Genomic DNA, 13283 nt, shown 5'->3' on the forward strand with positions numbered 1-13283 from the left:
AAAAAAAAAAAAAAAAAAAAAAAAAAAAATTAAAAAACTGCATGGTACTGGCACAAAAATAGATATATAGACTAATTAGACTAGAAGAAACAGAAACAAACCCATGCAACTACAGCTATCTAATCCTTGGCCAAGGACCTAAAAATAAAAGTTGAGAAAAGACAGTTTCTTTAACAAAGGATGCTTGGAAAACTGGATATCCATATGTGGAAGATTAAAATTATCTCAAAAACAACAATGACAACAACAACAAAAACACACACTCTCCCCCCCCCATACAAAAATGTATTCAAAGTAGATAGAAAACCTAGGTATAGGCCCAGAAACTTTGAAACTCCTAGAAAAACACTTAAAACCATAGGCAAAGACTTTTTAAATAGAATTCTGATGGTATAAGAAATAATAGTGGGCTGGGGATTTAGCTCAGCGGTTCGATTTCCTGCCTTGCAAGTGCAAGGACCCAAGTTCAATCCGCGGTACCAAAAAAAGAAAAAAAGAAATAATAGTAATCAATAAGTAATGCTACATCAAATTAAAAAAATTTTATACAGCAAAGGAAACAGTTGACAGACTGAAAAAACAGTCTGCAGAATAGGATAAAATCTAGTTCTTCTGAGTAATATCTACATTATACAAAGAACTGAGGAAACATAAAAGAAAATCAAGTCCAGTCAATAAGTGGGAAATGAATAATCACTTCTCAAAAGAAGTATAAATGGTGAATAAGTCTGTGGAAATGTTCAATGTCTTCAGCCATTAGGGAAATGTAAATCAAAAACTACATTGAAATTCCATCCCATCCCAGTCAGAATGACTATCATCAAAAATACAATGCAGTATCTACCTACCTGCCTGCCTACCTATCTGCACACATGCATACGTACGTTTATGTGTATATACATAAATACGTGCTGCCAAGGATGTAGGGAATAGGAGCTGTTCTACACTGCTGGCGGGGATGTCAATTAGTATAGTCACTATGGAAATCAATAGGAAGTTTCCTCAAAAAATAAAATTAGAGCTGCCACTAGTGAAAGTCAGCATACTGTAGGAATAGTTTTGCATATCTAAATTTATTACGGCACAATTCACAATAGCCAGGACATGGAACCAACCCAGATTCTCATCCACAAGTGAGTGGATGAAGAAGATGTGGTATAAATGTGCTATTATAAAATGTTTCTAAACAGAGAAAATTAAGAATTGCTATAAGTATGGTAAGGTGATAGATATATTAGCATCATTGTATTATTCAGGTGTAAAGAATAACAAAATTATTCTATTTACAGGATCATCATTTTAAGTGAAATAAGGCAGACTCAAAAGATTCAATATTGCATGTTTTCCTTAATATGTGCAATCTAAAAGAGATAACATGAAAGTAGAAAAGAGATTAGAAAGTAGGAAGGAATGACAGGGAGAAAGGAAGGGTGTAAGAGAGGATAGTGGGGATGTGGAAGAAAGTTAGCAATTGTATCATTAAGAGATCTTGATGACGTGAATTTGTTGAGGTGTGAAGGTGTCCATTGTACCCTGTTATGTGAAATACAGGTTACGAAACATGTGACATTTTCAACTTTTAATTTTCAAAAATATATTAATGTATACAGCTATCAAGAAGTACATTAGAATGGTGTTCACTTAATCTCTCGGGGCATGGGATGCTGAGCACATTTTTTGCTTAAGACTTCTGCTATTATAAAATGTTGCTAAGCAGAGGAAATTAAGAATTGCTATAGGTATGTGCAGTGGTGTATATATTAATTAGCTTGATGATAGTAATCACTTCACAATATGTATCTTAAAACATGTAGTACACCTTAAATATATGATTTTAGTTGCCAGTATACTCAATAAAAATGAAGAAAAAGGGCACAGAATATACACATTAACATATCGATGCCACTTAATGATAGGGATTTCTAGGCAAGCATCTAGATAATCCAGAACTCTGTGTGTGTGTGTGTGTGTGTGTGTGTGTGTGTGTGTGTGTGCGTGCGCGTGTTTATAAGAGACAGTTTTAGTTTACTTGAAAAAAGAGACTTAGAAGATTTATATAAGAAACAAATAGAAGCTCAAAATTATTCTCATACCCTCAGTTTCTACAAACCTTATTATAAAAATCATTCATCTGTGAAATAAAGACCATGTTGACATCCAAAGCCTTCACTGATTTGGATTATATCTCTCTTCCTTTTAGGTTTTGTTTTTCTTTTCAGAGTGATACTTTCCTAAATGTGTGCCTTTTGTTTTATCCCTGTATAAACCCTTCACGAGTCTACAGCCTTTAATGACCATTAATACTTTTATTTCTGCTTAAAGTTTCTGTCCTTTTCAGTTGTAATTTGATTTTTTTCCTTGCAACAGTTCTCTGATTTTCTTCTGTCTAGTGTTTTTATATTTTGTAATGTTATTTTATAAATTGTTTGATTTTTCATGCTTTCTACATTATGGGGCTTTTTGGCCCTTAAAGGCGAAATTGTACTTTATAAAGCCTTTTTGTTTTGTTTGTTTGTTTTTGTGTTATGCTTAGGACCCTCACTGATAGTCTTGAAGTATTTACCGAGGGAATCAAATGATTAAATGTAATGCATATTATTACAGATTTTCTTTCTATTGCAAAATTTGTTGTCTTTATATGAAATTTCAGCAAGTTACATCGATGTAGAAAGTTTCATTTCTCAGAGTCTACAATGCTTTACAGTTGTGGGTTTTTTTTTTTTTTGCGCCCTTTTGTTCATTTTCAGGACTGTTGGGAAAGATCCTGATGGCTATTCGAGATGCATGTTTTGAAATTTCTGCTATGCAGATGGTAAGTACTTTGCAATAAACCATAATGAATTGATGGTTTTAAAAAATAACTTTAGAATTTTTTTACTGAATATTGTCTCTGCACCTGTAACTCAATGCTTAAAAATAAGAGGCACAGGCCAGGGATTTAGCTTAGTGGTTCTGCCACCTGCCTCACAAGCTCAAGGTCACGACACACACACAAAAATAAAATAAATAAATAAGAGGCACGTTTACTGACCTCAATAACTTTTTATAATTTAAAAAATTTGACACAATTTTACCCATATAATCTTTCACTAACAGAACTAATGTTCAAATAATGTACAAATTCATGCCTATAAGGTAAGTATTCATTTCTTGGAACTTCAGTTGCAAAGTAAAAAATCACCAAAAAATGCATTTAATTCTTTGAATTGAAAAATAGAATCAAAGTGAGGGTTAAGCTGAGTTTTCTGTATTCTAGATTCCTCACTAAGCAGATAGTGAAAGAAAAGGTAAGTTCAGGTTTTTCCTCCCCTGATCTGGTCTTTCTAAAGTCTACATTTCTAGAGTCTCACTCAAGGCCGTTTTTGAGTTAGTTCATTTCATCCCTCTGTGGCCTCTAACATTCCCCGGCAAGACCTTAAATGTTTCTAACACAAAGAAATACTAAATATTTGAGGTGGCGGATATGCTAATTTCCCTGGTTTGATTTACATACACTGTATATATGAATTGGATTGAATTGAAATATTATGCTCTACAACATACTATGTACCATTACTACGTGTCAATTTAAAAATAAAAAAAATTAAAAAGGAAATATCAACTAGTTTGGATATTCATCAAGCAAAAAACTTAGAAACTATTGAGTAAAATAATATTTGAAGTATCTGAACTAGGATTATAGAGAAATTCTTAGCCAAAACTCTCCAAAAGTGATGATATATTAATAGGATTATTGGGCTTAAGCCTATTTAAAAAATGATTTTAGGAAGTTTTTTTTTTTAAACATGGACCTGACTATAGGTCTACAACCAAGCACAGTGATTGACCATAGTAACGACTTAATTGAACCTGTGGTGGAGGCATGGTGATGTAGTGGCTGTGCAGTTACTGACTTTTGGAGTCAGAAAGCTCTACTTCTGAAACCGGGGTCAGGTGCTTTTTAGGTATGTGAACTGGCTAAATGTCAAGCATTCTTATTGTCAAGGTGACAGGAGCAGTTATTTGCCTAAATGGATTATTCTGCAGAGAAAATGAAGTGACTAGACACAGTGCTTTGTAGAATTGGAAACTCTGTAAACTGAAAGCTTGCAGTACTAAGTATTTAATACGTTATAGTTCTGGGCTAAGGATTTAGCCCAGTAGCACTGTGCCTGTCTTGCAAGTGCAAGGTCCTGAGTTTGATCCCCAGTACCTAAAAATAAATAAATAATATCTTCTGTCATTGTTTTGTTGCATTACTAAGAAATTTTATGAGTGTAGAATAAAACACTAGAATCAACAGAATTCCCTGTTTATACTAGTAATGTTGTCTTTGATGAAATCCTTTGAGCTTGAATTATTAATCTGTATTGGCAGAAGTTTCTCAATCTTGGCAACAATAAAAAAGCAAAGTAGGGGGAAAATAAAATTGGAAATGCAGAGGTTATTAAAAAATAAAGTTTTTATTCTTGAGACCCTAGAATATAATGATATAATGAAGTTTTATTCTTAACTAAATTTAAATCCAACCTTGATAAGATTCAGTTATTCTGGACTTACTCTGTAAGCATAATCTATTCATGATTATTTGTGAAGAGTAGTAAGAAGTTGGGAAGACTATTAAGTGGTTTCTTACAGTCTAGACTGGAAATTTTCTGGAATGTTTGGGATGAAAATGGTACTATTTTCCATTTGCTTTATGGTTAATCTAAAGTACTTTTCTTCAGTAATATATTTTCTTGTGATTTTTATCTCTAAGCAGTATTACACAGCATATTATCATTTTTATATCAAGAAAGATGTTTTTCAAAGAAATATAGGGCCATGGATAAGAGCATGATCAGTGGGATCGGACTGCTGGAGAGGAGAATGCTAATTTGGGGAGGTTTCATAGCTCTCTGTGTCTTAGTAACCGCATCAGTAAACATGGGTTATTACTACTACCATCAATGCATGTGAAGAACATGGAATAATGCATGACACATTAAGTATTCAGTAAATGTTATCCATTGTTATTATTAATCAACCAACCTTACACTTTTTCTTCAAAGAGTAAATTATTCAAGATTTGCATTTTAAAGCAAACAACATAGGAACAAGGAATGGTAAATATTGAGTGCTAAGTGTGGGTTATTTATTTTCTTTTCTTGGTTAGTTTGTGGATTTATTTTGTTTTATTTTTAAATATAGTTCAACATGGACCGGGTTAACGTTGAAGAATTCTATGAAGTTTATAAAGGAGTAGTGTCTGAGTATAATGTAAGTATTGAAGTAAATGGAAAGCATTAATGCTGAAAACAATTTGTGAGTCTCAAGTCTTGCGAATCTCAGTATAATCAATAATCATTCAAAGTAACCAGGCATATGGCACACATCTCAAAGGGACTTAAGGCAGGTGGATTGCCACAAATTCAAGTCCAGCCTGTGTTACATAGTGAGTTTAAGGCCAGCCTGAACTAAGTAGCAAGAACCTGTGTCAAAAACCAACAAAAAATTATTTAAAATATTCCTCAATGTATGCTCTGCAAGCCATACCTCGGATAAGTAGCTAATGTCCAAAATGTTACTCAACTCAGTAACTGAATTACAACACTAAACTCAATAACAAGAGAGCAAATAACCTGATTTACAAATGGGGAAAGAATAGGAATGGATATTTCTCAGAAGAAGAGATGTAATTTGCCAACTGATATATGAAAAAATGTTCATCATCTCTAATCATCAGGGAAATGCAAATTAAAAGCCACAATGAGATATCATCTCAGGCCTGTTACAGTGGTTACTGTCAGGAACAACTAACGATATCAAATGTTGGCAAGAATGTGGAGGAAAGAGAACCCTAGAACACTATGGATGGGAATGTACAGCCATTCTAGAAAATAGTACGGAGACTCCTCAAAACACTAAACAGAATTACTGCATGATCCAGCAATTCCACTTCTGGGTATGTACCCAGAAAATTGAAATCAGTATGTCAAAGTGATATTTGTACTCCCTGTTCATTTCAGCAATATGCACAATATCAAAGAAATTAAAACAAATGCCCATCAGTGAATAAATGAATAAAGAAACATAGCATATATGCAAAATATAAAACTGTACAACTTCTGAAAAGAAGGGAATTCCAGGTTAACAGTAACATGTATGAAACTGGAGGATGTTATACGAGGCACAGACGAACAAATACTGTTTGACCTCACCTGTGCACAGTCTATAAAAGTCAAACTCAGAACCAGAAGCTGGTAAGAGAGAGGCATGGGAATTAGGAAGGTGCTGATCAAAAGCACCAAGCTTCAATACTATTTTTTACCTACAAAACCAAAATATGTAGGGGGACTGGAAAAAAAAACAGGTATCATCGACAAGAACAAAACACATGTTGTTGGGATATAGATGATTTTGATCTTTTCTATGAATTTGATAGTTTTCTCAGAGTAACTCCACAGAGGTGCTTAACATCTTCTTTAGTGACATAAATGCAGGTACAATCAGCTGAAAGTGTGGTTGAGACTGAATAATTTAAAGGATGTACTAATTGACCATATTCAAATGAACCAAATCTTGTTCCTTTAATGCATAAGCACATAGGAGATAGTTAATAGAAGTTAATTTTCTTTCCTCTTTATCAAGTTTTCTTAGATACATTCACTAGTACACTGTCCATTATTCATGTTTTCTAGAGAGTTTTGGGGTTTAGTTTTGCATAAAGTTCACGACAGTATTTGTGACGAAGAGATTGGATTCTCCTGTTCTCCTTTCTGTATGCACTTCCTTTCTACCTACATAGAAAAATTAAAATGGCCCATAACCCGCATGAGCCTTTCTCAGCTTGTGAGTCTCAAGTCTTGGGAATCTCAGTATAATCAATAATAAATACAAACTGATTAAAAATACTTTATTTTGTGTCTGGCATAACTGTTGGTGTTCTGTCCTTCTTTTGAAAAACCAAGAGCATTTTCTTTCTTTGATAGCTTATCATCAGCTTCTTTATTTTGGAGTTTTTGATATTCTATTCTTAAGTGGAAGAGATTTTAAAATGAGTTCATATGTTAGCATCATTTATGCAAGCAATGATAACTGTTAACCATTTCTTAAATCTTTTCTTCACGTTTTTCCTTCCTTTATTTGTTCAACTTGGCTTTTAAAATATATGGTTCAAAGGAGCCAATTTTATTCATGTTATATTATAGTGATATATAAAGCATAAGTGACTCATAGAGACCTAGTTGCAATACACAGCATGAAGTGCTGAATTTGGTAACAAACAGTGAATGGTATATTTCCCTTTGGAAAGCAACTTAAAAATGCCGTTAGGATATCCCTCAATTAGATCAAATGACCCTACATGCAACTACTGTAAGTTTACAAAGGATTGTAAAGAAACAAATTTGTTCGTTTTGTTTAGAAAGTTTGTTCCTTAAATAAAAGGCAGGGACTTAATTTTTTACGTCACTTTTTAAAGGATTGTGTTATGCTTTTGATTAGATTCTTTGCTGAACATGTTTTTTCTTTCTGTGTTGTGCGTTTTGAACAACTCTATCTGAATTTTTAATGATACCTGTTATGAGCACTAAAAGTGAATGAAGAGAGATAAACAAGAAGAGGAGGGAAAGAGTAAAAAAAAAAAAAGAAGGAAGCCTAGAAGGCAGGAAGACAGAATTTATTTTTCTCCTTTCGGAACATTTGTTTATGCCTACTCCTCCTATTATGAACTTGGTCTTGACATTTATGTGTGGGCAGTGCTTCAGAATCATGAGGCACAAAAGCAGAGTCAACATAACTGTGTGTAAAAAGTCAATTACATATGACCTTTGTGAAAGAGCAAAGTGACTTTGGGGAATGCACCTAGGGATTCTAATGAGTAGGGTTATGTGTATCATATTAATTATGAAATCCTTTCTCTTTTAAAAAATTTCTGTCCTTTTTATTAACAGATTTGGGGTTAATGTTTAAATATATTTTTAATAATAGTAATTTATTTTACTTTGGTAAAAGTTTGTGTCATAAACCCTCCAAAGTCATCAAAATAGCTTACTTGGCTCTACATTATCTGACCTTATCTCTTACTACCTCCTAGAGTCTCACTGAGCTCCTGATTCTTTGCTGTTCTTTATGTATCGCCACTGTTAATGTGCCTCAAAGTCTTAATGTTTATTTCCACTTCTGCCTAAAGTATAATTTCTTATTCAAGGGAGAGAGGGGGGAGAAAAGATTATTCATAATTTCTCCAGGTACTGTGACAGGCCTTTTTCTTGATCGTGTTATTATACCACTTCCCATATAGGGTTAAAAATCTTAACTAGCATACTTTCACTTTTTTCCTCTTATTGTATGTGTTATTGTACACGTACATTTTATTTCTATATGTGTTAAAAATGTTATAATACAGGGCTGGGGATGCAGTGGTCCTGCCACCTGCCTCTTAAGCTCAAGGGCCCGAATTTGATCCCCAGTACCAAAAAAAAAAAAAAGATACAATGTTTGTATATTTTGCATTAAATAGTTAACTTTTAAAAGTTAAATGTTTATTAAAGTGATAAAAATAAAAAATTTTGTTTTATAATTTCCATGCTGATGTTTTGTGCAGATCTATCTTTTTGCTTGGTATTCTTTTTTCTCTGTTTGAAGAACTTCCTTTAACATCTCTTCTGACTTAAGGTTACTAGTGGTAAATTCTTTCAACTCTTTCTTGTTTGTGTGGAAAAATCTACTTTTCCTTTTTGAAAAATATTTTTGCACTTTGATAAAGAATTCTAGATTGACAGGAATTTTGCTGTTGCTGTCAGTCCTAATCTTTGTGCTGCTGTTACGCCTTTTACTTCCCCAGAGGTTTTTAAGATGTTTTGGTTTTGGCTAATTTGTTTATGATATGTTGTGATGTGTCCGGTATTTTGCTTTAAATTTATTCTTTTAGTTTTGTTGGATTTGTGTTTATGAGTTTCAACAAATTTGGAAAGTGCTTTGCAATTAATTTTTGTTAGTGCACACAAGTTATTCAGAATAATGGGTTACATTTGGCATATTAGTTCATGCTTATAACATACTTTGATAATTTCCACCCATGCACTGTACCCCTTGCCCATCCCTCTCCCTTATTCCCTTCTTTTTTTTTTTTTTTTTTTTTTATATATAGTCTTCTTGTGCTTTCACAGCATCTCTTTTTTGTGTAGATTCTACATATGAGAAAGAATGTGATACTGGTCTTTCTAAGTCTGGCTTATGTCACTTAACATCTTTAGTTCCACCCATTTTCCTGCAGATGACATGATTTCATTCTTCTTTATGAGTTTTATATGTATATATACATCAAATTTTTTTTTTTCCATTCATCAGTTGTCATGCACCTAAACTATTTTCGTAGCTTAGCTATTGTGAATTCTGCCACAATAAGCATGGGTACACTATACCGCTCTAGTGTGATGACTTTAATTCTTTTAGGAGTATACTAAAAGTGAGATAGCTGGATCAAATAGTAGCTTTAAATTTCATTTTTTGAAATTTGATTTCCATTGTGGCTATACTAATTGCATTTCCACTAACAGTGTATAAGAGTTCCTTTTTCCATATCTTGACTAACATTTTTTTGTTGTTGTTGTTTTAGCCTTTTAGATGGAGGTGAGATGGAATCCCAAAGTAGTTTCGGGACATTTATGTCTTTAATTCATTTTGAGTCAATTTTGGGGCAAGATGAGGGATAAGACTCTAGTTTACAGTATGTCCAGCACCATTTGTTAAAGAGGCTGTATTTTTTCCAGTATGTTTTTGGATTCTTTGTCAAGAATCAGATGGCTGTAGATGCATAAGTTTGTTTCTGTATCTTCTATTCCATTGGCCTGTGTCTATTTTTTTGCCAATACTATGCTTTTTGGTACTGTGGCTTCATAGTATAATTTAAAAAAATTTTTTTAATTGAGTTTATTGGTACATTATTAGTTATACAGTACAGTTGCATTCATTATTGGGATCTTGTACCTTTACATGACAAGTCTTCGTTCTCATTTTTTCCCCATGTCCCTGCCCTCCCTTCACCCCCTCCTCCCCTTCCCATTTACAAACACTTTATTTCCATTTTTTCATTTTCTCATATTTTTTTCTTTTCCCTTACTCTAATTTCTAACTCCAGTGTTGCTCTTTGGCACAGGATTGCTTTGGCTATTCTTGGTTTGTGGCATTTCCACATGAATTTTTAGGGCTTTTTTTTTCTATTTTGTGAAGAATGTCTTTGGAATTTTGATGGCAATTACATGAATTTGTAGATGACTTTTGGTAATACGGCCATATTAATTCTGCTGATCCATGAACTTGAGAAGTCTTTTCATCTTTTAGTATCTTCTTTATTTTTCTTTGGTGTTCTGAAATTTTCACTGTAGAAGTCTTTCACCTCCTCAGTTGGGTTGATGCCTGAATATTTTATTTCATTGCAGCTAGTGTGAATGGAATTATTTTCCAGATTTCTTTCTCAATGAGTTCATTACTAGTATATAGAAAGGCCCTTGATTAACTTTGAATCCTACCACTTTGGTGAATTTGTTCATCACAGCTAAACATTTTCTGGTGTAAGTCTCAGGATCTTCTAGGTAAAAGATCGTAGTATCTGCAAATAATATGACTTGTTCTTTTCCTATTTGTATCCTTTTATTTCTTTCTCTTGCCTAATTTTTAGCAATTATTTCTTGAAATATTTTTCTGCACATCAGCATTTCTTCTGTTGTACTCTAATTACATCAAATGGCTTGACATTTTCCTTAGATCTTTTTCTTTTTTCTTCATTCTCTATTATTTCCATGCTTATTTTTGAGCACTTTCTATTGCCTGTCTTCAAATTCATTGCTCTTCTCCAGTGTCTCAGTCTGTCCATCCATCTAGTGTATATGCTAATATATAAAGTGCCTTTGATTGCATCTCTGGAAGTTCCATGTGATTCTTTTAAATACCTTTGATTTTTTTTTACCCCATCATATCTATATTTTATAATGTGTACATGTGGCGCTTATGCATAGTAGCTGCTTAACATTCTTGTGTTAATTGTATCATTCCTATCATTTGCCGGGTCTATATTCATTTATTAAGTTTTCTTCTGATGGTGGTTCATAGTTTTGCCCTTATTTACATGCTTAGTATTTTCATTTTTTTCTTGACTGTTGGATATTGTGGACTTTACTGTGTTATATGGTGGATATTGTTTTTTTTTTCTTTAAAGAGTATTTCATTTTTTCTGGCATTGAGATAAATTATTTGGGATCACTTTGAGCCCTTTGAGGCTAGCTTTTTAGCTTTATAGGATGTGTACAGAGCAGCTCATAAGTTAGGACTAATTTAGACCAACAGTGGCACAGTACCCTTCTGCGGCCTCTAACCCAAGATATCACACGAGGGCTTTCCACTTAGCTGGTAGAAGCACAAGCTGTCCTTGTCCTTGTGATGTCTCTGAGGTGTTGGTCCACTGCTTGCTGGTGATTCTTTCCCCAGCCTCGCACAGTTTCCCATATCTACCACAGACCCTTAGCCAGAGAGGCAGGTGGATTTCTCTGCAAATACTGTCGCTTACTCTCTGTACAGCTCCCCTCCTTTCTCTAGTGCTTGAAAATTCCAGACATGTTGGCCTCCACGCACTTTAGTCTTTATCTCTTCAGTGCAGTGAGAATGTTGGGGTCTGTTGTTTTCTCTGCCTGTCTGATATCTGTCTCTCCTGTCTGGAAATTGCTTGCAGGCAATAAGTTGGAGCAGTTATATGGCTTGCTTCATTTATTTCTCTTGCCCCGAAGGCTGTAGTACTGTGACATTTATCATCCAGTGTCTGAGAACTGTTCTTTTGTGTATTTTGTCTAGTTTCTAGATGTTTAAAGGGAAAGAATAAATTTGATCCCTGTTCTTCCTTTTTTGCTAGAATGCATTATGAATTTTTAAAGCTTCTTTGGGAGAAGCATTTGGTTATTAATAATTTTAGGAATGTTAATTTGACAACAATGTGTTCAAAGAGAGAGACCTTTAAAAGAAGTATAGTAGGAGATAATTTCAATTAATGAAAACATTAGGTGGAAAAGCATGAGATTACAATGATAGGAATAACAATGAAGGAGCATATCTAAAAAATATTTGAAGGAAAAGTGGGCAGAATTTGGGAATGGCTTGGTGTGTAGGATGTGGGTGAAAAAAATCAAAGGTGACTTTAACACTGTGAGATTAATGGAACAATGGCACAATTTATAAAAAGGGGTAAATAGTATTAAATTATGCCGACTAGTTTGTGTTCTTTTATATTATATGCCATAGGAAATGGTGACAGAAATGTATTCTGGCTCGTGTGTAGCAATGGAGATTCAACAGAATAATCCCACCAAGACATTTCGAGAATTCTGTGGACCTGCTGATCCTGTAAGTTATTATTTAAACCATTTTTCTAGTTTGTGTTATCCACCAATTATCTTAACAGGTTTATTTTTTAGTTATTTAAAAGAAATAATATAAAAATGAATATACACAAAAATGTCTACTCAAAACAATATTTTATATAATTTATGTATATTTTTTCAAGACATCATTTTTATTAACCTGGTGACAATACAGAATGGACAGAAGCATTTGCTGTAGGTCTTTTTAAGGTAGTTTCTTCTTGCTAAATTATCTAGGTAGGTCAACCTTACAAGCTTTATGATAGAAGTTATCTAAGATATCAGCCTGTGATAGAGGGAGGACATAAATATAACTATACATATGAAGAGTTTTGATATGATAGCATTATTGCCAGATAAATAGGTAACTATGAGCAGTGTAATTTATCTAGGTAGAAGAGAACACTGCACCTGTGGTCAGTGATCTGAGTGCACATCGAGATCTTTCAGAGCACTTAGACTTTCAGAGGAACTTACAAAGAAGTACCAAAATAATTTTACTGAGGTAACATCCACATGTTGAAGTTAAAGAATTGGTAATATGACCTAGAAACAGTTAAGAAAACTTTTAGAGGAAGAGAGATATAAACATGGATTTGAAAGATAAATCAGTTCGCAGAGAGGATGAGAAAAGCTCTAACAAAGACAACAAAGAATGAATTGCAGTTTTTTATAGCACACAACAAAAATATTTTCCTGGCTTCAGTGGGAAATGTCTACGTAAAAGCACAAAGAAATACATTTTCTTAAGTAGACAAAATTAAGGTAGAGAATGCTTACTATGAGGGTGGAATGGATAGCCTTAGAAGTCAGAATAAAAGGGCTGGGGATTTAGCTCAGCAGTTCGGTGGCCTGCCTTGCAAGCGCAAGGACCCGAGTTCAATCCCTGGTACCAAAAAAAAAAAAAAAAAA

At 33.6% G+C, this 13283-nt stretch overlaps 1 protein-coding gene across 1 annotated transcript in view; it reads left to right on the forward strand.

The window, feature by feature from the left end:
* Nucleotides 1-13283, forward strand: part of Nme7 (NME/NM23 family member 7) — a 154292-nt gene that overhangs the window by 73865 nt on the left and 67144 nt on the right. The window contains exons 8-10 of the mRNA XM_010633981.3: nucleotides 2748-2812; nucleotides 5170-5238; nucleotides 12253-12354. Coding sequence (XP_010632283.1) covers nucleotides 2748-2812; nucleotides 5170-5238; nucleotides 12253-12354 — 236 coding nt within the window. The remainder of the gene's footprint in view (nucleotides 1-2747; nucleotides 2813-5169; nucleotides 5239-12252; nucleotides 12355-13283) is intronic.

The sequence above is a fragment of the Fukomys damarensis genome, unplaced genomic scaffold, assembly GCF_012274545.1.
Source record: "Fukomys damarensis isolate Sample0158 unplaced genomic scaffold, DMR_v1.0_HiC HiC_scaffold_19, whole genome shotgun sequence".
Lineage (NCBI taxonomy): Eukaryota > Metazoa > Chordata > Mammalia > Rodentia > Bathyergidae > Fukomys > Fukomys damarensis.